Source organism: Neolamprologus multifasciatus, chromosome 16 (genome assembly GCF_963576455.1).
Source record: "Neolamprologus multifasciatus chromosome 16, fNeoMul1.2, whole genome shotgun sequence".
Classification (NCBI taxonomy): domain Eukaryota; kingdom Metazoa; phylum Chordata; class Actinopteri; order Cichliformes; family Cichlidae; genus Neolamprologus; species Neolamprologus multifasciatus.
This window is the reverse complement of record NC_140454.1, coordinates 14,038,403-14,061,285: the sequence shown is the minus strand read 5'-3', so window position 1 is coordinate 14,061,285 and position 22,883 is coordinate 14,038,403. Positions and strand designations below refer to the sequence as shown.

General features: G+C 39.4%; 1 protein-coding gene and 1 long non-coding RNA gene across 6 annotated transcripts in view; one reads left to right on the top strand and one right to left on the bottom strand.

The window, feature by feature from the left end:
- The window catches only part of il1rapl1a (interleukin 1 receptor accessory protein-like 1a), a 170,288-nt gene that overhangs the window by 44,772 nt on the left and 102,633 nt on the right, over nucleotides 1-22,883 (bottom strand). For all 5 annotated transcript variants that reach the window (XM_085136489.1, XM_085136490.1, XM_085136488.1 and 2 more), the window contains one exon: nucleotides 5,470-5,544. In XM_085136489.1, the coding sequence (XP_084992615.1) occupies nucleotides 5,470-5,544 (75 nt within the window). The remainder of the gene's footprint in view (nucleotides 1-5,469; nucleotides 5,545-22,883) is intronic.
- On the top strand, nucleotides 17,854-19,982 carry LOC146500437 (uncharacterized). Its single transcript, XR_014869978.1, has 4 exons — nucleotides 17,854-18,006; nucleotides 19,036-19,183; nucleotides 19,438-19,606; nucleotides 19,718-19,982. It is a non-coding gene; the product is annotated as an uncharacterized LOC146500437 (long non-coding RNA).

Here is a 22,883-nt window from a genome sequence, read left to right as displayed (position 1 = left end):
ATGTCCTTACTAATGTGGAGTTCTGTACAATCCTCTCCAAGCGAGCAGAGGTCAACAGGTGACGCTGCAAGAACAGAAGATATGTAATGGATGAAAAGATGTAGAAATAGACATAGATGGAAGGGAGAGGTGAGCAAGAACACGGATGAGATAAGACATGAACTCGGAGGAAAAAGATGCTATATGTTATGTTTTATATATAAAGACATTAAAGAAAAAACTAACATTTTTTCGGAACATCATTTTAACTTTGAGCGTTCAATCTAGCCCTAAAAGGTTTGATAAATTTTTGTTTCCCTCAGTCCATTGTTATATACTTTTGCTCTAAAGTATATCTCAACATGAATATTTAATCTATCAAGACCAGAGATGGGCAGTAACGCGTTACTTATAACGAGTAAAGTAAGGGATTACTATTGCAAAAACGGTAATTAGATTACGTTACTTTCCCGTAGGAATGCTGCGTTACTGCGTTACTAAAACCGTGATTTTCTTGCGAGAATGTCTCATGACAGTGACATAAGCGAGTGCGACGTTCGTGACAACAGCTGTGTGCAGATCAACAGTGGATCATACATCGAGTGCGGGAGAGAGTATGAGCATGCAGCGTTTTAAAGCGTGGAAGTACTGACCTTATTTTGAGTTTGATTCCGTAAAAAAAGTGACAAAAACATTAGTGTCCGTTGTGCGTGGGAAGAAAACTTCTTTTTACAGCGAAAAAAACCCCCCTAAACTTCCAAGAAAGCACCGGGAGTGCGCTACCACGTAATGAGAAACTCACAGAGAAACTGCCGTATCCTTCCACTGACCGCTGCGGCACACCTGCACCAGGACAAACCTCCGCCTACCCTACTGCTGCTTTACAGGTGAAAGTAGAGCAAAAGGACCGCTAGTCTTTGACTTTATTTATTTTCTGCTGTGTTTTACTTGCATCTATTTGAAAGAGTGAGTGTAAACACAAATATATATATATATATATATATATATATATATATATATATATATATATATATTATGTGCTTTGGTTTTTGGTACATAAATTAAAATGCAGGACCTGCGATGGAGACCTGCAATAGCTTTGTTCAAACCATACCCACCTCTTGCCACATGACAGCTTCGATGCACTCCAGCCCTCCATGACCCTAAATTGGGTAAGCAGCTATGAAATGTATGAATAGTGGTGCTGTTTGTTCAACTAGTTGAATCTGGAAGGGTAACCTGTATAATCACAGTTCAGTATTACAAATGCAGGCTAGCTGAATGCCTGTGTTTTATGGCCACGTCAACAGCAGTACACGAGCTAACATGGGTTTTCAAGATTAATATTTACCCTCAGTTCTTTCTCGGCTCACAATAACAAAACATGATGTATCTCTTTCAGTCAGTGCATTCAAACTAAACATAACCAGCTATTTCCAAAAGGTCATGAAAGAAGCTGAACATCCACGCTGGCTTTTTCTTTGAGCTTTTCAAAATTGCATTGCTGAATTACTTGCTAAATTGGGAACGTCAGCGTTTTGAGTGTCAGTCTATTACAGCTCTAAACACCCCTGAGGGTGTACAGTGTGAGAAGATGTGTGCACACGTACAGGTGCATGGATGTGCGTGCGTGTGTGTAGACTCGTCTCTGTTTAAATGAAGTAGGTATAAGAGCCTTCTCCCTCTTGCTGCCCATCCTCTGCTGTTGGTTCCTGCTCTCTGAAATAATGGATTCTAATTCCTTTCCACACGAGTGCACCCATCTGCTGGCTTTGGGGGATAGTAAAATCCTCTATCAGTTACAATTATCCCACGGTTGCAGAGGTCTGCGCTGCAAGCGTGTGTGTGACCTATCCACCTCAAGTAGTGCCGGGTTGTTTGAATATTTGCAAGTGCATGTTTGTATGTGTTGCGATGAAGAGGGAGAGCTGGGGAGACAGAAAAATGCTCTCACTGAAGTGCTGTGTAAGCATGAGCTGAATCTTTAACCCACACCCTCTGAACTCCATGACAAATCATCCCAAGGGAGTCAACACCAATCCTGCATGTGAGTCTGTGTGTGTGTGTTTCTGCTAGGCTATGTGTAATGTGTCATATTACTGTACTGTGAGTATATGCATTTTGTGCATTTCCCTCTCACCAACCCCAGCACCTACACACAGATTTAAACCCATTAATATAATGAATCATCCTCCTAATTCTGGAAGAAATAGGAGTGGACTTCACCAACTCACCACTGGGGGACAGTAGTAAATCTGGCAAAAGAATAGCTGAGTGGCTAATGGTAAAAATCCAACATTATACACAGACTGAAAATGTCAAGTTGTCCAAAAGTAATGTTTCTGATGCAGTGCAGGCCGGCTTTCAGCAGACGCACAGTCACATATCCCTGAGGATTCCTGATGCCCTAAAGAAGAGATTTGTGAAGAGAGCAACACACACACACACACACACGCACGCACACAAACACACACACATGCGCATGCACACACACACATACACACACATTTGGTGGTAGAATTGGGGCTTAATGTATGTAGTCCTGAGTGACAGAATCTGTAGCTGTGGGATTTCGGTCCATCAGTAGAAAGGGATGTAGTGGCAGAAACATCCAGGAAGAGGGAACCTGAAGAGAGAAGATCTGACAAACCCCCCTTTGAACGAAAACAGTTTCTAATCCCGTGTGTGTATTCCCTCTCAACCATCCTGTCTTGTCTCCGCTTGCCTATCACAATTCTGAGGCCTGAGTTTCTCACATTCATCTTCTTAGACTTCCCAGAACATCTCTGCTGCAGGTCTTCTGTGAGAGTTTATGTAACATATGTGTTTTATTTATGCCTGCCAGTGTGTGCGTGTGCGCCGTGTAAAGCTAGCCGGGATGTAGGATGTCTAAGATCTGCACTGGTTGCAACAGCAGAGGAGATAAAGTTGGCCTGTGTTTCCCGGCAGTGTTGCAGATTTATCTCTCTGCTTACAGCTCCGGTTTTACTGCCCATCCACCGGCCTCCACTGGCTCCTGTGTCTTTTTTCCTCTCCCTCTCTATTTTGCGCTTACCATAAGAGACCGGCCTCTTTCTGTGCACGTTCTAGCTATCATAAATCTGCCACAATGCCCCATAAAGCTGCTTAGGGCATGGCTCAACAAATATTAAGGAAGAAGAGAATAAATAAATAAAACTAAATAAAAAAGAAACTATGGTCTAGAGGGAGAGACAACTATTCTGCACACAAAATGGAGCCACTGTAAAATATTTACATCAGTGTCTCTCTGTTTTAGATACTCCTCTGGGAGTCTGAGGTCTTACCGCAAGACACTAGACTTAATTGTTTTTGTTTTTTTCTCTGTCTTGCTTAGATATCTCACAGTGTTTCCTATTTATTCTTTCATTTATTTGTAGATGTACCAAACCTTTGGTTACCATATTATTAAAAGTAATTTCCCCTTATTTTGTGCATCTAGATAGATTAGAGTTAGTTTACAACTAGTTGAGCAACCTTGCTTTTGCCTAGTTATAATAACTAGATAAAAGCAAGCTTTCAGAGTGCCTTTGTTACTTTGCAGTTAAATTATATTCCTGCACTCTTTGCGGAGGAAATTCTGAATTGTTATTTCAAGTTCATGAGGTTCTGGCTTTGCTCTAAAAGTCCATCCATTTCTTCCAATTATCCAATTCAGGGGTCACCCCGGGGCTTCAGCCTATCCCGGCTCCCATAGGGTACACTCTGGACAGGTGGCCAAACTGTTGCAGGGTTTACACAGAGATGTTTTACGTTTACACTTACACCTAGAGCCAAATTCAAATGACCAATGAAGCTAACCCAAATAATTGCATGTGTTTGGACGGGAGAACCTGGAGAGAACCTGTGCAGACATTAGAGAACTCAGGACCTTCTTGCTGTGGGGCAACAGTCCTAACCACCGGGTTGCCCGCTTAATATCAGGGATAGCAACAGATTTGCAATATTTGACAATTTATCACAGTTAATTGCAAACAGATTGTATGTAATTACTAACAATTGAATGGGGTCAATTACTAACTTGAGCCCATTCATTCGCAAACTGAAAGCAGACCGTCTTCATCGTATCGGCTTTTTAGTATTTCAATTCAATTCAATTTTATTTACATAGCACAGAATCACAACACAAGTTGCCTCGAAGCGCTTTCCATAAACAAAGTTGCTCTAAAAGGCAGTAACTGGCTGTTAGTGGTTGCAGACTACAGTGACCCTGGTCTTCAAAGCAACAATTACAAAAGGAACAAAATCTCAAGTTCAGTGAACTAAGTTTGGTCACACTACTGTCTCCAACCACCATTTTCTCCAGTGTGACTCTGACATTAAAGTTGCACTGCATTTCAGACAAGAGGTATGGGTGCATGTATTTACCAGCCATAGAAGGATTAACAAAGAGATGAATCATTAAATAGGAGTAAGGACCAGATCTTTTCTAGCTTAAGGCATAGCAGAGCTTAAAATCATGATATTTCAATCTGTTATCCAATAACTTACATCATTCTTCTTTTAAAGAATTTTCTTTCAAAGTCTCTCTCTCTCACACCCCCCCCCCCCCCACACACACACACACACTTACTGTACAGTACTCACACAGCAAATGCGAGAAGGAACTGACGTGAGGCTATAAATATGAGTGAGTCACTTTTGAGGGTGAAGTCTTTCCTCACAATCTCACTGGAATCAAGATAGAGACAAATGAGACAAATAGCTGAAGGGCCAACATTGTGCAACCTGTTCATGCATGGGTGTGAGTAGGCTGACACGTGAGGCTGTGCCTGTCAGTTTATCAACAGCAGCAATTTTTCACTCTTGATCAGCCAACCGTGGAGGCATTTTAAATTAACTACCTGCATTCCAGTAGCATCAGATGGAAGACAAAAGGCAAGCACTCAATGAATCATTGCAACTCTTTGTCTTTGTCCTCACCCTGTCTTTCTGTCAAATACTCTTCCAATCTCTTGTCTGACCGGCTTCAGCATGACAGACACATTGGCCATTCATAGAGCGGCAAGCACCATGTGGACAACGGACTGTGCCCAGAAATCAAGCAATATGCTGCTGCAGAAAAAAACAAACAAACAAGAAACCAAACCATACTCCCTCATGCACATACGCGCACACGCTTGGTCCATCGTGACCCCACGTCAAAGAAGACAAACAACTGCAACAGAAAGTGGCTGCGTCTCCATGCGGCAAGCCTGTGTATGGATCTCTGGCAGCATATGGGCTCTCCATTGTTGACAAAACAGCCTAAGGGACATTAGTGGTGACTATTAGCATATATGGCAAACACTTTTACAGTTTTTTTTTTTCCTCTTTTGCTGTTTTCTCAGCAAGTGAAAGAACCATCATCAATCTGCGATCAGTGCCTGTAGGTGTGCTGGGCAGGATTGGTACAGTTATCCATTTGCTTTCATTTAAAAATGACACAGATAACACTGAGTGCAGAGGAAAGAAATCCCACAAAGGTCTTACCTAGCTGAAGCTCCATATTGCTAATCTTGTTTTCCGAGGGGAACAGGATCTTTGGCGGCTTGTCCGTTAAAGGAGCTGAAAAGGAAAAAAAACGGACTATTTATTTTTGGATAAAGCAGAAATACAGACAAACACCTTTTTAATGAACTACTTCTGTAGTTTTCAGTAGGAAAAACACTATAAACGCTACGTCCAAATGAACAGAATCCACTTTTGGTACTTCTGAATGAGCTTTTTTTTTTTAAATTTAGTTGTATGCCATGCCATTACAGAGATTTATCATCTGTTTTTTTAAATTCATTTATTTTTAAAGAATGGGGGAACATTATAAATGGTAAATGGCCTGCATTTGTATAGCGCATTTGTATAGCGCTTTACTCAGTCCCTAAGGACCCCAAAGCGCTTTACACTACATTCAGTCATTCACCCATTCACACACACATTCACACACTGGCAATGGCAAGCTACATTGTAGCCACAGCTGCCCTGGGGTGCACTGACAGAGGCGCCCCAGTTAATGTTATAAGAACATTATATATTATATACATATTATATACACATTATATACATATAATACATATATAATGTGTGTGTGTATATATATATATATATATATATATATATATATATATATATATATATATATATATGTATATATATGTTATATACACATTCTTCTTCACTCTTTGCTTTTTTGTGGCCACATTGCTTTTAAGTGCCTATCGACCTTGGGGTTCATTTATATGGTTTAACTAATCATAATGGAATGATTACGTAGCCTAGAACATTTCACAATTTAATCTGTATGCATGATTGATAGATATCAGAAAAACCACAATCCAATGATTAAATTGTTCAGGATCGACTGACAGTTGGTTGATCAACTGCCCAGATATTATTAAAATGAAGAAACTACAATCTTTCAGCTATATATGTTTGTGCCTCAATACAACCCTGGAACTCAAGAAGGGATATATAGGTACCTTAAGCACCTCCACAGAATTATATGTTCATTGGTGTGACCTAAAATGAATATTTAATTTGACAGGTAAATGGCTACTCTTTGACCTCTACCGAAGCAGCTATGTGCTAACCTGCCTAAGATCCACTGCAAAGTAAGTAAACACAAATGTCAAAAAGTCCAGTTAGCATCAATAGCTGCATCACAAACTCTGATATGCAACTTCACACAGGCATAGCAGTGTAGCTTGTTAGCTTCAAAAGACTAGATCTGTAAGGAAAATGCAGGAATGACCAATTTTTCTTAAGAACATAAAATAGAAAAGGATGTATTCCACACTGGAATCACAGTTCTTCACAGCTTGGCTCCACATTATAGCGGAAGCACGGGTGATAAAGCAGCACACCAAGAACCCTCTTCTCTTACAATATTTTATATTGTATATATTTTGTATTGTGTAAGGCCTTTTTCTTGGGTGTGTCAGAACATGTGTCACTTTGTCTCATTTGTGTCTTCTCGTTTCTCTTTAGTGTTTTTTTTAAAGTATCACAATGAAGGAGTGGGGAAAGCTAAAAAACAAAACAAACATTAACAATTTTTTTTTTTGCTTTTTCATAAAGAAATGCCTATAAATGTAAATGTCCATTGTCATTATGCTGAGAGATGCCCAGTAAACACAGTTTGATGTTTTGTACTGGGTTAAAAAATGTTTAAATTCACAACTTTAAAGGTCATTGGCAATTGCACAATGAAGGGAATTTTTCATTATAGTTATGGTTACTTTGAAGCTTACTCCTCCAGACAATACACATTTACCTTCTTATGCATTCTTCTATGCTACAACTATCCTTTTTGTAAAGTTCAAGTCAATTCAATTTTATTTATACATCACCTCAGTGCCTCAAGGTTAGGTAGACCCTACAATAATACATACAGAGAAAACCCAACAATCATATGACCCCTATGAGCAAGCACTTTGGTGACCGTGGGAAGGAAAAACTCCCTTTTGACAGGTAGAAACCTCCAGCAGAACCAGGCTCAGGGAGAGAAGGAAGACAGGTTAGGAAGTTCACAAATCTCCAAGTTTATTTCACAGTATGTGTTACTATTTAGGATTAGGTAACAATATATTTTTCAGTGTTTAAGACTTGCTAGTTTACGGTAATTCAATATGGTCACATTCCTAAACCTGGAGTTTCCACCTTTTGTGAATCCTGGAGGTGAGATACTTGGACTCTACCATTTTACACAATATGCTAAGCCACCATTCTGCTTTATTTAATGCATGTAGTGTGAGTCAAATCATAAATTATGTATTGAGTCACATCTTATGTTAAATGTAATTTACTTGGAATGTGCAGAAAATTCTTGCTTTAAGGCCACAGTCTGTGACCAGCCACTTTTAAACTTACATATAACAATTCTTTAGCAGGTGTGTTTGTGCTCCCCTTTATACCCATATGGAAAGATATATATAAATCTTATAAAGTTTGTATCTGTCTTGTGTGAAACCTATATGAAAAGCATACAAGAGTAAAATCAGATATAAGATCCCTTGAAAAATTATATAAAAGAAACTTGTATGTTTTGGATACTTACTAAAACAAGGTATGAAAGTAATGAGAAAGTGGCCACTTTCATGAGCAAATCATATAAGCCTTATATGATTCACTATATGAAGTAGGCCACATCTTATGCAAGTCTTTTATAAGTTTTTTCTATTTCTTTTCCATATTTGTAGAAAAAGGACACTCTCAAGTCTTGGACACATTCTTTCCATCCTAATTATGACAAATGAAAGTTCTGTGTGGTTGGTAATCAGTCATAACTCTGACACATTTAGTTGTTGCTGTGCCATTACATCATGAGAAAAAAACGGTGGCATATCAAGCGCATTATAACCCACGTTTCTCTGCTAGCAAGCATGACATGTTTGATATCATCCCCTAACATTTCTTTTTCTGTAGTGAGATGAGTGCAGAGCTCTACTGGGTTTATATTATTCCCGATGCTAATGATAAAAATGTGGTTATCTGGAATAAAAAGGTTTGATATACATGATCGGCCACAACATTAAAACTGACAGGTGAAACTGATAACATTGTTCTCCTCATTGCAACTCCATGTTCTTTGGGAAATCTTCGGTCTTGATATTGATGTGGAGATTTTTCTGACATGTACCACTTAAGTATATGCCATCGCAGACCAAGCACACTTAAGGACAGTGTCATATTCTGAGTGCAGTGGACTCAAACTGCAAAACACCATGCCCACAGTAAAAGAAATTGCTTAGGAATTGTGCAAGGAACATGACAACGCCCAAGATGATGACCTGACCTCAAAAGCCTCGAGATGCCAACTTGATGAAGCATCTCCGGGCTAAACTGGATTGTGTCCCACAGGACATCCTCACTGATAGGTGTGTTGTTTTAATATTGTGGCTGATTGGTCTATATTGTAAATCTCCATGTGTAGTGATCTAATTGTATTTATTCATGTATTACATTTTGCAGTTAAGTCGGACATAAAAACACAATGTTTGAACATATTAAACAACTCTGCACACAGATGCAGAGCCAAATCAAGCCTATTTTGTACAATCAAATGAACTAAAGAGAATTCTTCATTTCCTAAATCAGATGAAAAAAAAAATCAACATAATACCTCCAACTACCAGCAGCTTTTCTGGAATTCCTAATTATTTTGCTGTGAATTTGTAAAGCTGCAGTGATGTGTATTCATTAAGATGTTTCCTTAGAGTGTGCACACTTGACTTCTTTTTTTCGTCTTATGATGAGGTTTCCAGCAAGCTGTTTGAAAAGCCTTTTCTGTTTTGGGGAGCGTCATAATGTTGCTGCATTGACTAAATTGTTGGGCAAGACTGAAGTATTGAAGTAAAGCTTTGTGTTAACATGTTCGGCAGTTACTGAAAGAACTACTCATGTGACGATACGCAGACCAAAATGTAAACATCGGCTCTATTTTGTTCTGATTTTGTATTTATTTTTGTCTCGCCTATAACACCTGCTGATACATAAATACTGACAGAAAAGCACATTGACATCTGTGAGAGGGGCGGTCACGGGCTTTTAGGCACGACTGTTTGCACTGTTAATAGGTAATCACACAGCACAAATGACACTGGATACTGATACAGTTTTAATTACATATCAAACTGCTATACATAATTACACAATGGGTGATCCTATAGCTAATTATACACTGGGCAAACAAATGAAGACGAGCTGTGTATGGGAGACAAAAGGGAAAGCAGATGTGGTAAGGACTGTAGACAGAGAGGTAATGCTGGTAAGACAAAAGAGGGAAAATTTAGAAAGCTAAAATAAAAAGAAGATATGAAACGTGCCCCCCCCTCCCGCTTCATTTTGGCATGCTACACTTGGTTCTGAAAATCTCATTATCTTAATTACCATTCCTTCATGGGAAATACATCAATTATCATGGGTTGGGAGGGGGGACACCATTTAAAATATGGAAGAGAGGGAGCAAACAAAGGAAAGAGTCTCTGTTTGCCAATAAAAAGGAAACGTATGAAATCAAGCAATCAAAGCTATAAAAGGTAATTAAACATGCAAATACATTAAGTGATGGGTTGTTAATGCAATAACAGATTGTGTGGGCATCATGGCAAAAGATTCAGATGATTTATGTATTTGTTATATAAAAAAAGAATTTATTTTTTTTGGTTAATTTCAAGGTTACAATAAGCTTGGATTTCAACCTAAGTATGCACATCTGCTACTTCAAAATCCGCTTGAAAAATAATCCAAATGAAAAATAACTCCTGGTCCAAGAACAAATGGGCAAACTTTTGGTCCGATTTGTACTATAATGCTTTGTGGTGGTTGCAGATTGTTAAGTGTAGAAGCCCAAAATCACCATGTGGCGCTTGCAGGATTCTTTTGATTTGGCACATTCACAAAACAATGAAGTATCACACATGCAAATGAATTATATGCTACGCACTTAAATCGAATAAGCCATACTATTCCTTCAGTAATACATGTGATATAATGTGACAAGTTATATGTCATGTAAAATGTTTTTTTATCCTTGTATAGTGGACAGACATACTGCATTTGAATGAGGAACACTTAATGAAACTTAATTTTGTTAAGAAGAAAATTTTTTCACAAAAAAGCAGGATGGCCACGTCCAACCAATGAGAACAAATGTTTTTCGTTTCACTAAAAGACCCTTAAACGTGTAAGAAGGAGAAATTTGAGACAACACTATCAATCCTAAAGCTACTGCTCATCTCTCTTCACCTTTAGAGCCACAGCTGCCCCACCCCACAGAATCACACTCTGACTTCTTTTAAGTTTACATAAAACGTTAAATGGCCTGTTTCTGTATGAGCAGAGCAAGTGTCTCCAGGGTGAATTTGTGTCTTTAGGGGACCTGAATGGCTCGCCCGGTATACCTGTGCAAGTTTTACTGTCTGAAATCGATGAGTCACTATAAAACATTGATGTCCCAGGGCAGAAAGTTTGTCTGTTCTCAGCAGCAAATCAGGCGGAATTAATTTTCGGAGGAGACACAAAGCATCTGTAATAAAACTTTTCAACAACACGACACTAGCATTGTGGTTCATTTAGTTTGTGTATACTTTACAACTTGTAACGTGCGAATTACAAAAATGACTGTGTGAAAATGTATAGTGTAGTGTCTAATATGCAAAGTAATTAAAAACATTGCTGGATTTGTGTTTTAGTTCCTTTAACACTAGATAGTCAGACTGCATACCTGCAAACATGTATTAAGCTCTACTGAAGAGGACTGAATCAACCTTTGTGTGTCAGTGTGTGGTGGCCTACATGAAATATATTAATGTAGCACAGGACTTTGTGGATGTAAGCTTTGTGATCAGTCATCCACAATCCCATTTGTGCATGGTGGTAGAAAAGCTCACTGGACTTTCCAGATGGATTATTCTGGGTGACTGACTGTAGGCAAACAGCAAATTAACGAATTACAGATGGAGCTGAGATTCTTGGATCACTGGGCTTTTTCTGTTCTGTCCCATTTGTAGGAAAAAATATGCTGTTGGCACAATAGTAGCAAAGGTGAAAATGAGAAGAAATCAATGTACAAATGACTGCCATATGCTTTGCAGGGGCGCACGTGCTTGTGCAGGTGTAGCCACGGACATTCACGAACACGAAAAGACTTTGTTAGAGCGTGTCCATGCATGGACGCGCTTTCGTGCACGTTACGTTGCAAACCCTGGGGTTAACAAAATTAGCTCCCAAAGGTTTTTGTTTTAACCAACAAAGGCAGTCACGCTTAAAAAGAAAAACAAAACAAAATGAAGGAAAGAGACTTGAAAAATATGAAGTCCCTGTGAGTCTCCCAACACTGCTAAGCTTCACTAGAGAAGTCTCAGTTCTCCGCTACAACTGGCAGACTCCTATATGGTACTGCAGGAGATCACTATATATTACCATTGACCTTCCTCTGCAGCGTGGTCACCTTTGAGCCAGTTTCATTTCATTCCTAATGGTGCAATAACCAGTGTGTATGATTCTCTTATAAAGTCACCTCAGAGTATACAGAATTCACTTCCCGATCTGACCATTTCCCACATGAGAGAAGCTGTATGGGGAGCTTGTCTGTGTCATCCAGAGGAAGCTAATAAAAGCATCCAAAACCACTTCATGCTCCCCCGCTGTGCACCAGTGTTATGCTCTCTAAAAGCCCTGCCTCTGGCAAAGCTGAAATACTTCAACATCAAAGCAACAGGAGTGCACATTCTGTCCAGCAAATAAGGCCAGACAGGTTCCTACATCATTGTCACTGGCACAGTCAAATGGCTATCATCGCAAAAAGTGAAAACAATTGGCCTCTTGTGGCCAAGTAGGCAGTCGAGCTTTTCTGACTAAGCAGCTCTCTAAGAGAGACAATGTGATGATGCAACATGGCAGTGACCAAGCTGTTCAAAGCAGGGCTCCAGCTGCGAGCCCTCAACAATCCCTATCTTTGTTAAATAAGAAGAAAGAGGAAATTAAAAGTGCCCGCCTGTCAGTTCCCTGCTTGTTTGAAGAATATACGAGCCATTAGAAACTACATTCAGCGATTTATTACCTATTAGGTACAGCATTGTTTGAAAAAATGCATTGCTGATTCCTAGTTTCACCTCCTGTCTGCTCTCTCAGCAGGTGTGTTTATGCGTAGTGGGTTACACATGTATGCTCACGTGCAGGAGGAGCTACTCACACACTTCATCAGGTTTGTTTACTTAACATCCCTTAACTAAAGCACCACCTCCACACAATATCATATTGTTTTGCCTCAAACTTTATTTACTATTTAAAGAGCATCCTAATTAAGGCTTTTCATTCTCTCAGCACAGGATTTATGGAGGCTGATAGAATAATGTGTGTTTCACACTAAGAGATACAGTTAAGCATTCAGGGAATATGAAGAGTACTTGAAATGAACGAGGAGGATTTTTATTGGCGTATTGTTTGCAGAACGAACAGTGAGCAGAAAGTGAAGATGCTAAGGTGAGGGGAGAAGAGAGTCAGAGGTAACCACAATGTTTAATCGTCTCCCTTGTGTGTGACAGAGCAGGAAAAAAAATGAGAACACTCAATAAAATTCTTGTGTTTATAAAATAAGTTCTCAGATACAGAAAAACATAATTCATCTGCAAATTCTTGAACCACACAGAAATAAATATTTTAAACGGGACTTGCTTCACTGTCGAACTGACAACACTTACTTCGTTTGTAGATCTAATTAAATTAAGCAGAAGTAATTACACTGATAAAGCAGGTACTGTATGGGCAAAACTAGTGCAACAAATGTAGTCACTCTTTCTCACCTCTCACTTGCATGAGCACAAAAATAAAATACCACCACACACACACGTGTGCAGCCTGCCCAATCCACTTTCCTCACGTTCCTTAGGGATGTGTGACACATATGGTGTGCCGAACTCTGCTGTGTTACAGTTTGAGATATGACTGTTTCAGCGCTACACAGATGCTCTGTGTCAAACTAACTTGGACTTGAAGCAAAGACTAACAAGGCAGAGTTCAATCCATTTTGATCATCTTTAAATGAAACATTGAGTTATACAACAAAGGCAACAAGGTAAATCCTAATAAAATGACTATATCGAATACAGGAGGAGGGAATTTTGTTTGTGTGCAAACTTTATTCATGCTCTTCTGTAAAACCCATGCAAGTGTGCCCTTCAACGCACTCATGTTTATTTGAACTTACTCGTAAAGAGGACAGGCAACTACTACTGGCAAGAAAAAATTAGTATAGAGTTATGCAAGTGCTTCTGTGATGTGAAAAGTTTAAATGAGTATGAATAAAATGGAGGGCACATAAAAAGTGGGCGTGCGTGCCTGTGCTTACTTAATACGTTTCTGCTGAACTCTTGTTGAAACTTTGATCGGGTATGAAGTAGAAAGGGACAAAGATAAAGAAAAACAAATAATGAAAACACCAAGATCGAGGAGAATTGAGCGGAAGAGGTAAAAGTAGGAGATGGCGAAAATAAAGAGGGTAGAAAAAAGACACACTTGATGAAGAGACTGCCAAGATGCTGGTTTCAGTCATGCAGTACTGCTGATGAAGTATCAACACACCAGAAATCTATGTGGTTGTCACTTAGCATAGTCTGCTTTGTGCCCCCCTCTCAGCTCACATTCCTGCTCTTTTCATCTCTGTCTGATCTTCTGCGCTCTTAACCTCTGTCGCTGTAGCGCGGTGTTATTTTCCTTTATTCCACCTCACTAAGGAGCGTGGCCCTTTCTTCCCCCACTGTCATCTTTTCATCCATTTGTCACTGTCCCACAATTGGCCCCCACCCCCACTCTTTTTACCCTTTCAGAAAGCCTTGTCAGTTCTTTTCTTAGCTCCTCTGCACTCAACTCAGCTTGTACCTCTGCCTTTCCCCAGCAGCACGTATAGAACCTGTATGCCTGTGCAGTGTATCTTGGATGATATCAGTATGAACTTTAATGTTTCCCAATGGGTAAGAGTACACTGTACTGTTCTTCTATTAGGGCGCGGCTCACAGACAGTGTTTATGTATTCAATATTGCAAGTCAGCGCGTACGTCTGCCAGTATGCAACCTAAGCACGCACTAATTAACACACAGAAACACACGCACATGCACACACAACTGCCTATGTACCTTAAATGGTACATACACCTTCCTGCTAGCCTCAGATAACAAAACCCAGTGGGTGACCTGTGATAAAGGAGCCATTTTATTAAATGACAGAGCAAAATGTACAAAATACACCTGTGTGGAGCTTATGCAGATAGGCAGAGGAGGGATTCAACAAGGGAGACATGTGACAACACAAAGAGAGAGAGATGAAACATTGTCAGCCAAGACAGATACTGACCATCAAAATATCCGGCAGCTTCTCCTGGTAGGCAGTGACAGAGGATTAGCTTCTAATCAGTGGCGATCTCTGTGGGTGATTCAGAGGGAAACCCTAGTGGTCTGGTATCCATTCTGTTATTCTGTTAGAGCAGAAGGACAAGGCTAACCCAGTCAACTGCAGGGGAGGGCCAGTGCAGGTGGATATACACCTGAGGGACAGGATTAACACAGTCCTGGCACATTACAAGCAGCATGCACAGAGCAAAATCCCAATGGAAGGATGCGTTTTTGCCACGCAGTACACCAACCTCAGGTCTGTCCAGGTGTGTAAACACATTGGTAGTGCCAACAGGCTACCTGCGACGACACATACAGACCTGAGATTTACATGAAGTAACAGAGGAACAGACAGGCAGCCTGCAGGGTCACCTCGCTGCCATCTGCTTCATCAACTCCCTTTGACCCATCTCCACGGCATACTCGGCAGCTCCCAGAATCTACTGTTGCCCCTAATCTGTGTATTTTAACACAGCCACAAATGTGCAGTTACTGCATAGCACCCTGCTTCCAAAAAAAATTGTGAGGTCGCATTACATATAAATATAGACATAATTTAATTCATTTTTGCAAATCATTTAAATCTTATATTTAACTGAAAACTGTTCAATTGAGAAAGTACACATTTTTTACAGTTGGTACGGGTGAAATAAGTCACTGAAAATGTTGTGTAATAACATTATTCATGTGGTTTTGTGGTCAGTTAATTTAAGGTGAAGAGGATACTTGGAACCATTCAGCAGTCCTGTATTTTCAATAAACTTTGCTTAAACGGACACGACCCTCATGTTTTTATTTGTTGAACTTTATTCTTGCCTGTTACATCAGTTATGGTGGCTCCATAGTACACTGTAAAAAAGATCCGTATATTTAACAGTGAAAGACAGTAAAAATACGACAGGAAAAACCTGTTAACTATAAAACAGTTTAAAACTTTTGATTTGATGTGAAATTGCCGTAAATAAAGAAATGTGGAAAAACCGTAATATCTAAATTTTTTCTCTGAAAAAAATACATAAACCTACTGTAAATCACTCTTGCATAGTTTTTTTAACGGAAGATTCCAATAAAGTTTAGAACAGGCAAACACAATTTTTTTTACATTTATTTATTGAAAAAAATACAGGTTTTAATTGCTGATTGTAAGCATGGTTGTGCTGGTAATGGATACATGCTGTAATATGACTTTGTGATTTTTGCATTAATTTCACATAATAATAATAATGGATTAGATAGCGATTTTCAAGAAGCCCAAAGCACTTTACATTAAATCCATTCTTGATTCATAGCGCATTTAATACAGCATATTCTTCCTCAAATTGTAATATAACAGGTACATATGTCCCAAGATCTTTATACTAGAAATGTATTAGGGCAATTTTTGGATGTAGTTTTTGTAAAGAATATGGGATGTAGCTGTTAAATCTACATTCTGTTGAACTCAATAAACCATGAGTTTAAAATGTAAAAGGTAACAACAACTTGAGAGACCTACAGCTAATGATAGACATACTATATTATTGAGTGAATTCATATAATCCCAAAAGTGTTAAAATAATAATCTGTTGTCTGTTCTATTTATTCATAGTTAATTATCATATGAAGAAAAAAGATTTTAAAAGCACCTCCTCCCAAAACTAGGCGTTTTTCCCTGACGTTTAGAGCACCGTTTCACATCAAGGTGCCTGATTTCAAATGGGCCAATCAGTAGTGATGTGCGATACCACTGATTTCCTTTCCGATCCGATACCAAGTAATATTCAGGGTGGTATCGGCGATACTGATCCGATACCGATACTTTGTACAAAAACTTATTTTATTTATTGTATCTCAAATTATAGCGTCATAATGATTACAGGTAATCAGATTACTTGTTCTTATCACTTAATAATGCAGAGTTCATCATATAGAAATAAAAAATCTGAAGTTGTTATTTGAACTATTTGCTATTTGAACACCTTGCCTGCCTGCAGCACTAAAGGACTCCGTGACAGACGTTTGTCTCGCCCTAGCAGCGCCTGTCCCTCTCCTCCTCTTCAGTTCGCCTCAACATAAGCTCGTCATATTCTGTGATATGATTTACTCTGAGGTGTTTGACAAGGTTAGTGATGTTGCCACAACCATAGATGCCAACCCTCCCGATTTTTCCGGGAGAATCCCGAATTTCAGTGTCCCTCCCAAAAATCTCCCGGAGCCACCATTCTCCTGTTTTTCAACAGAACAACAGACAACAAAATTGAAAAACCATATCGCAGAATAGCGCGGCCCAGCCAATTCCAGTTTCCAACAATGGCGGCAGCTGCTTAGTTTTAATATTACTCTAATTTCTCTTTCTGGGTTGCAAAAAAACTTTTAACATATTTTCAGGTGAGAATGTAGCCGTGTAAACTTCAAATATCTGAGCCGACTGACACATTGTTTTCAAACCCCCGCGGTCTTTCACTACTCGGGTTAAACATGATATATAAGTCATTTTGATAACTTAAAAATGCTATTGTTTGGCTTTTTCAGTGTTTTATTTGTTCGTGAGTAAATCGGTTCGGCTGAGATTAAAGTTATTAGATTAGATTAAATTAAATTAAACTTTATTAATCCCTCTGGAGGGTTCCTCCGGGGTTTTCACACACCTGAATAAACGTCAAACAGAAAACTAATTAAACAAAGTGTGAGACGGTCGAGAGTTTACATATATACATATAGTTTATATTTTAGATAGCAAGGAGCAGACGGCAGAGTTTCACTCCACCGAGGGAGTTTGTGCCGTACTACCCGGCTTTCTTCAGACTGCGAAGGCCAGGTCCTCAGGTGGAAGCAGCCTCTGAATTTGGAAACCCCTGCTGTTTCCGGGCCGGCCAATAATAACGGTGACATTTAACGTATTTTATCCTATAAATAAACATTTTAAAATGTATGTATCCCTAATTCTGAGGTCTCAAGGTTGGCAAGTATGGCCACAACACCTCACTCTCGATCCGCACATCACTACCAATCAGCGCACTGCATCAGGCTCCACCGCAGATAACGTCTGTACAGCTCCACACAAGTTTTGCTTTGGACTACGGCAGCACGCTATCTTCATTTTCGTGGACTTGTTTCTCATTTTTTTAATTTAACGTCTGCCACAGCTCGTCTTCAGTTACTACGGTAAGAAAATAATCCAACTTGGTTTATTTATCGACAGCATTGTGTTGCAGGCAGTGAAGGCGCAAATGATAAATTTACGTTAGCTTTAGCTCGTTTCTAGCATTAGCGTTAGCTACATTAGGCTGAAAAGAGCCTTGCAAAACCAGCAGTGCGCCTTTTGAGACGTGTTTTGGAGACGGGTGTATTAATGGAAACCGTCTAATTAGTATAGCTATATTTGAATGCTTTGTCTAAATGCGGCCTGGATTTTCCCGCCTTGTTTGACATCCGGCTGAAGCTTTAAGTTAGCTAGCCTCGCAGCTGTGTCATATCGACTATGTATTTTTGCAGCATATGTGGAGAATCGGTTCAGTGTGTTCTCTGTAAAATCTACATTTACCTCCCATATGTCTAGAAAACACAAACGTTTGGAAAATGTGATTTGTGGTTTAAACAAAGATACTCAGTCATAGAGTCCATCTACAAGTGCCACCATACAGGAAGGTGCCAGTGTATCAGATATAGGATACCCTGGTATGGATGGGTCTAATTTCAGTGACCTGTATCTCAGAAATGTATGTATGTTTTACATTAAACTACAGGGACAGCATCTTCTGCCAGCATTAACCATTCCAACCATTGTTGAAGAAATACAAAATATACATGAATTGGGACAGATGTATACATTGAATAGACTAAGGTCACTTCTAAAAGATATGTCAGTTTCAGATGAAGACATTATAAAAATCTGTGACACAGTAAAACAATCTGACTTGTTCTCAGCTTGTCACACGGGGCCCCTGAGAACTGCTTATTCAAGAGTTCAGTGCTTTAAAGATGTGTTCAAGTATGTTGAACCCAGAAAAGTGTTTTTGGGCAGGGACGAGAACAGGATGGAGAGATTTGCCTATTATGTTCCTCTGCTAAATATTTTGAAGGATATGCTGGAATCAAGTTTTTGGCAAGGTCTCATATCAGTGGATCCTAATAATGTTTCAAGACCAGATGTTCTCAGGGACTGTTGTGATGGTAACATGTTTATTTTTTCAGGAAAATCCACATTGCCTCAAGCTGGTTCTATACCAGGATGCATTTGAAGTAGTGAACCCACTTGGTTCTGCCAAAAAGAAGCACAAGGTTTTGGCTGTGTACTTCTCTCTACTCAACATCCCACTAAGAACCTTCATCATTGTTTGCGGTAAGCCGAAAGAGCAAATTCAACTTTTTTTTTTTCTGTTGTAACTGCCACGTTTTTGTACTCTTGGCTTGTTTAGTTTCATGTTCTGTTGCTTCCACACTAATACACTGGATAACACAACCATATAAGTTCAACTAGTAACATAACTCATCCTATGATCCATGTAACAAGTATCTCTGTATTTGTATATATGACTGACATTAAAGCTCTTGTTATTAAAGTTTTTAATTTGTTGTTGTTGTTTTAATTCTCAGGTTCCTCCTGCTTCGCTGCTGAGACATTCATGTTGAGCATTGACAAGAAGATTGTCAACGACCGCATCACAACCTTCACCTCTGCTATCTGCCTAATGTTTGGCAGTTACTACTGCTTTAACATACACTACCCTGTAGAACTATGATCAACACTGGAGTTCCTTCAACGGTAAAATTTATTTTATTATGGATTTATTTTTGTGCTTTTCAAACTTGGTCATTTGATATCCCACCTCAGGTTGTTAATTTCCTCAATCTCTCTTGCCCTTTTTTCATGAAGGTGTTTCTTTTCCATAAATCCTGAGAGAGGCACCAAGGTTGAATCCAAGAAGAAAAAAGTGTTCTCAGTCAATTCCAGAGTCCTCACTCTCATCTCAGACATTGCTGACCATGAGTGGATCTAGTCCTAGTCCTCTGGCCAACACCAGTAGGGTAAAGTGTCTTGCCCAAGGACACAACGACCAGGACAGAGAGCCCAGGGATCGAACCGGCAACCTTCCGGTTACAGATACGCTTCCCAACCCCCTGAGCCACGGTCGCCCTATTTTATATGTTATTTTCATGTTAATTCTAGGGAAAAACATCATTTTTTCTTCGAGTTAAAACATTGAACAACAATAACAATACCTTCTTACCGTTAAAGAAGAAAATGTTTCATTCGTGATTTTACGGTAGATTTCTGGCAACCACAGCTGCCAGCGTTTTACCGTAAAATCTACCGTTTTTTTTTACAGTGTATAATGCTTTACACATTTCCCTAACATATGAAAGGTGCCCTGTTTGAGACCAGGAGGAAAGACAAACACCTTTGGGGTTGCGTCAGGAAGGGCATCTGGTGTAAAAATCTGCCAAATCAAATATGTAGAGCTATCAGCTGTGCTGAAAGAAGCTTCTTGCAGTATTGTTTAGTCATCTAAATTTGTGGCAAAAATAAAAAGACAGGAGGCAGAGCTGAAGATATTAAGATTTTCATTGGGAGTGGCCAGAATAGAAATAATTAGAAACAGGAATGTCAGACTGACACTCAGGTCGAGAACTTTGGAGCCAGTTAGAGAAGCAAGGCTGAGATGGTTTGGACATGTGCTGAAGAGTTAAAGTGGATGTACTGGACAAAGGGTGCCAGGCAGGAGGAAAAGCAGAAGGCCACAGACAAGATTAGAGAGGTGTAGTAAAGGACATGCATAGGGTTGGTGTGACAAAGAAGGATGTTAGGAATAGGGTCAGATGGAGGCAGACAGTCCACTGTGGTGAAAACCTCTAAAAAGAGCAGACGAAAGAAAAAGAGGACTCAGCCATCTAAATTTTTTAGTGCTAGTTGCCCAGTTTTAAAGACGTTTGCTGAGATGTTGCCATCTTTTGAGTATAAACTTGTAGTGCTCAATGCACTAAAATAATACAAATAAATGATACCCATAACGAAAAAAGAAACAAAACAAACAAAAAAAACTTTAGTTGGCAGTTTCTTGTAGGCACTATTTTATTTGAAACTACACTCATCAAACCTATCACTCTTACTCACAGGAATGGACCTTTTGTTTGCTAGTGATGAACAGCCCATGCAGGTGACAACATGATGAGATATAAACATTAAGGGCCTCTTCATCAGCTTAGCTGTAACGCTAGATATCTGCTATTTCTGACTGGGACACCAGCAGGCTGGTCATTTGGCCATCTGGTTTCATTATATTCAAAAGAAGAACATGTCTACAGCCAGGCCAAATTTACTAACAGCCTGTGCCAAGACAAAAGCCTATTATATCAATAAAAAACTATACTCTTCACAGTGTCCGTTTTAAAAATGAAAGGCCAGGACATTTCAGCAGCTGGCCTTATTGTAATTTCCCTTCAGAGTGTAAAAGTGTCAGAGAAGCATATTTGAAAGAATGAATGTTAATTTATTTGGAGTTTATTGGAACGAATGCCTAATTAGTGTGGGTGAACGGCAAAAAAGTGTGTGTTCCATAGCTCTTCTGTTTAGAGTTTACCTTGACGTATTGCTGCTCCTCAGAAACACTGGTATTTTGACAAAACGTCCACATTGTTCTGGTCATTTGACACACAGAATCAGGTTTCTCTGTTGGAACAGTTTGTAATGATGCATCCCTCTTTTCTCTGACTCCTGTGATCCACCTTCACTGTCCAGAGCATGGCTGTCTCCACCTACAAGACCACACACAGTCCAATTTCTAACAGAAGAGTTTGCCTTTATATCAAAAAATATTGATTCTTCTCCAGCTGCCTCACACTGCCACACTGTTTCCAGACAGAAAGGTTTCACAGACGTGTGAAACCTGTGCTTATATTGTATTATTTTAGTTAGCAAGACTACTCTCTCCCTCCTCCTTGGGTCTGCCTGTTTTTCACCTGCTGATTTGCACTGGTCTCAGTCAAACTGACTTTGATTATAAATTTGCACATTGTAAATCTGACTCCAAATCTCTTGTCCATTGCCATGACTGGTTTTTGTGAGCTGGTCGTATTTTTTTAGAACCAAGTTTCAATTTACTTTCCAACCAAAAGCAACGTTTTACTTAACTAATGCCAGTTGATTTCCTATTGTCACAGATGCCGTAAATTCATGGGTTACTGTCAAGATATAATTTAAAATGGTGTGTACGCAGCAACCCGATGATGTAGTTTTCTATGGACTTGGCATATTAAAGTCGCATGTTTGTTGTTCACACACTGTTCAAGTGATAAGAAAAGACAAGTGGAGATGAGTAGAAGGCAAAAACTCAAATCAAAAACATGAATATTTAATTTCAACCTGTCCATATGTTTATTTGATAGTGTCCCTTTGATGAAAGTCCACATTGTTATTCATCCTGACAGAAGTGTTTGTCAGCAGAACCAATTGTCTCAGAGGACTAAGTGATTTTTACATCTCTCCGAGCGCTCAACTATTTATCAGCATCCTGTTCTTTCTTGATAGGGCAGGCATGCAAAATGGATTCTGCTTAGGTGGAAACAGGTGATGATGTTAGACTAGCTGATGAGTACATGCGGACAAAGGGGAGAGAAGCTGAGCAGCTGGAAGGGGAGAGAGAGACAACTTGCCAGGCTCTCAGATTCTTTTGACTCTGCACACCACACAACTTAAAAGGACTATTTCTCTGAAAAATTGCTTGACACACAGAACAGCAGCAGAGCAATATCCCAAAATATGCCAAGGTACTATTCCCATGGAATACTGAATACTTTGTTGATAGAACTGATGATTCTTACCACACATCTGTCTTCTTTCTTTTTTCTATTCTACTGCAGAGAGGTTTCAAAATGTAACACCTACATGCCAAGAGATGTTTGCCAGAGTAAAACTGACTTAAAGGAACAGTCCTCCTAAGAGGAATGATAGCATGGGTTGTTGCAATAAGTCCCCTCCAAAAGCAACTACATATACAGTACTTCCTCAACTATCTAGTGTTTGTCAGCTAATCACATGGCAG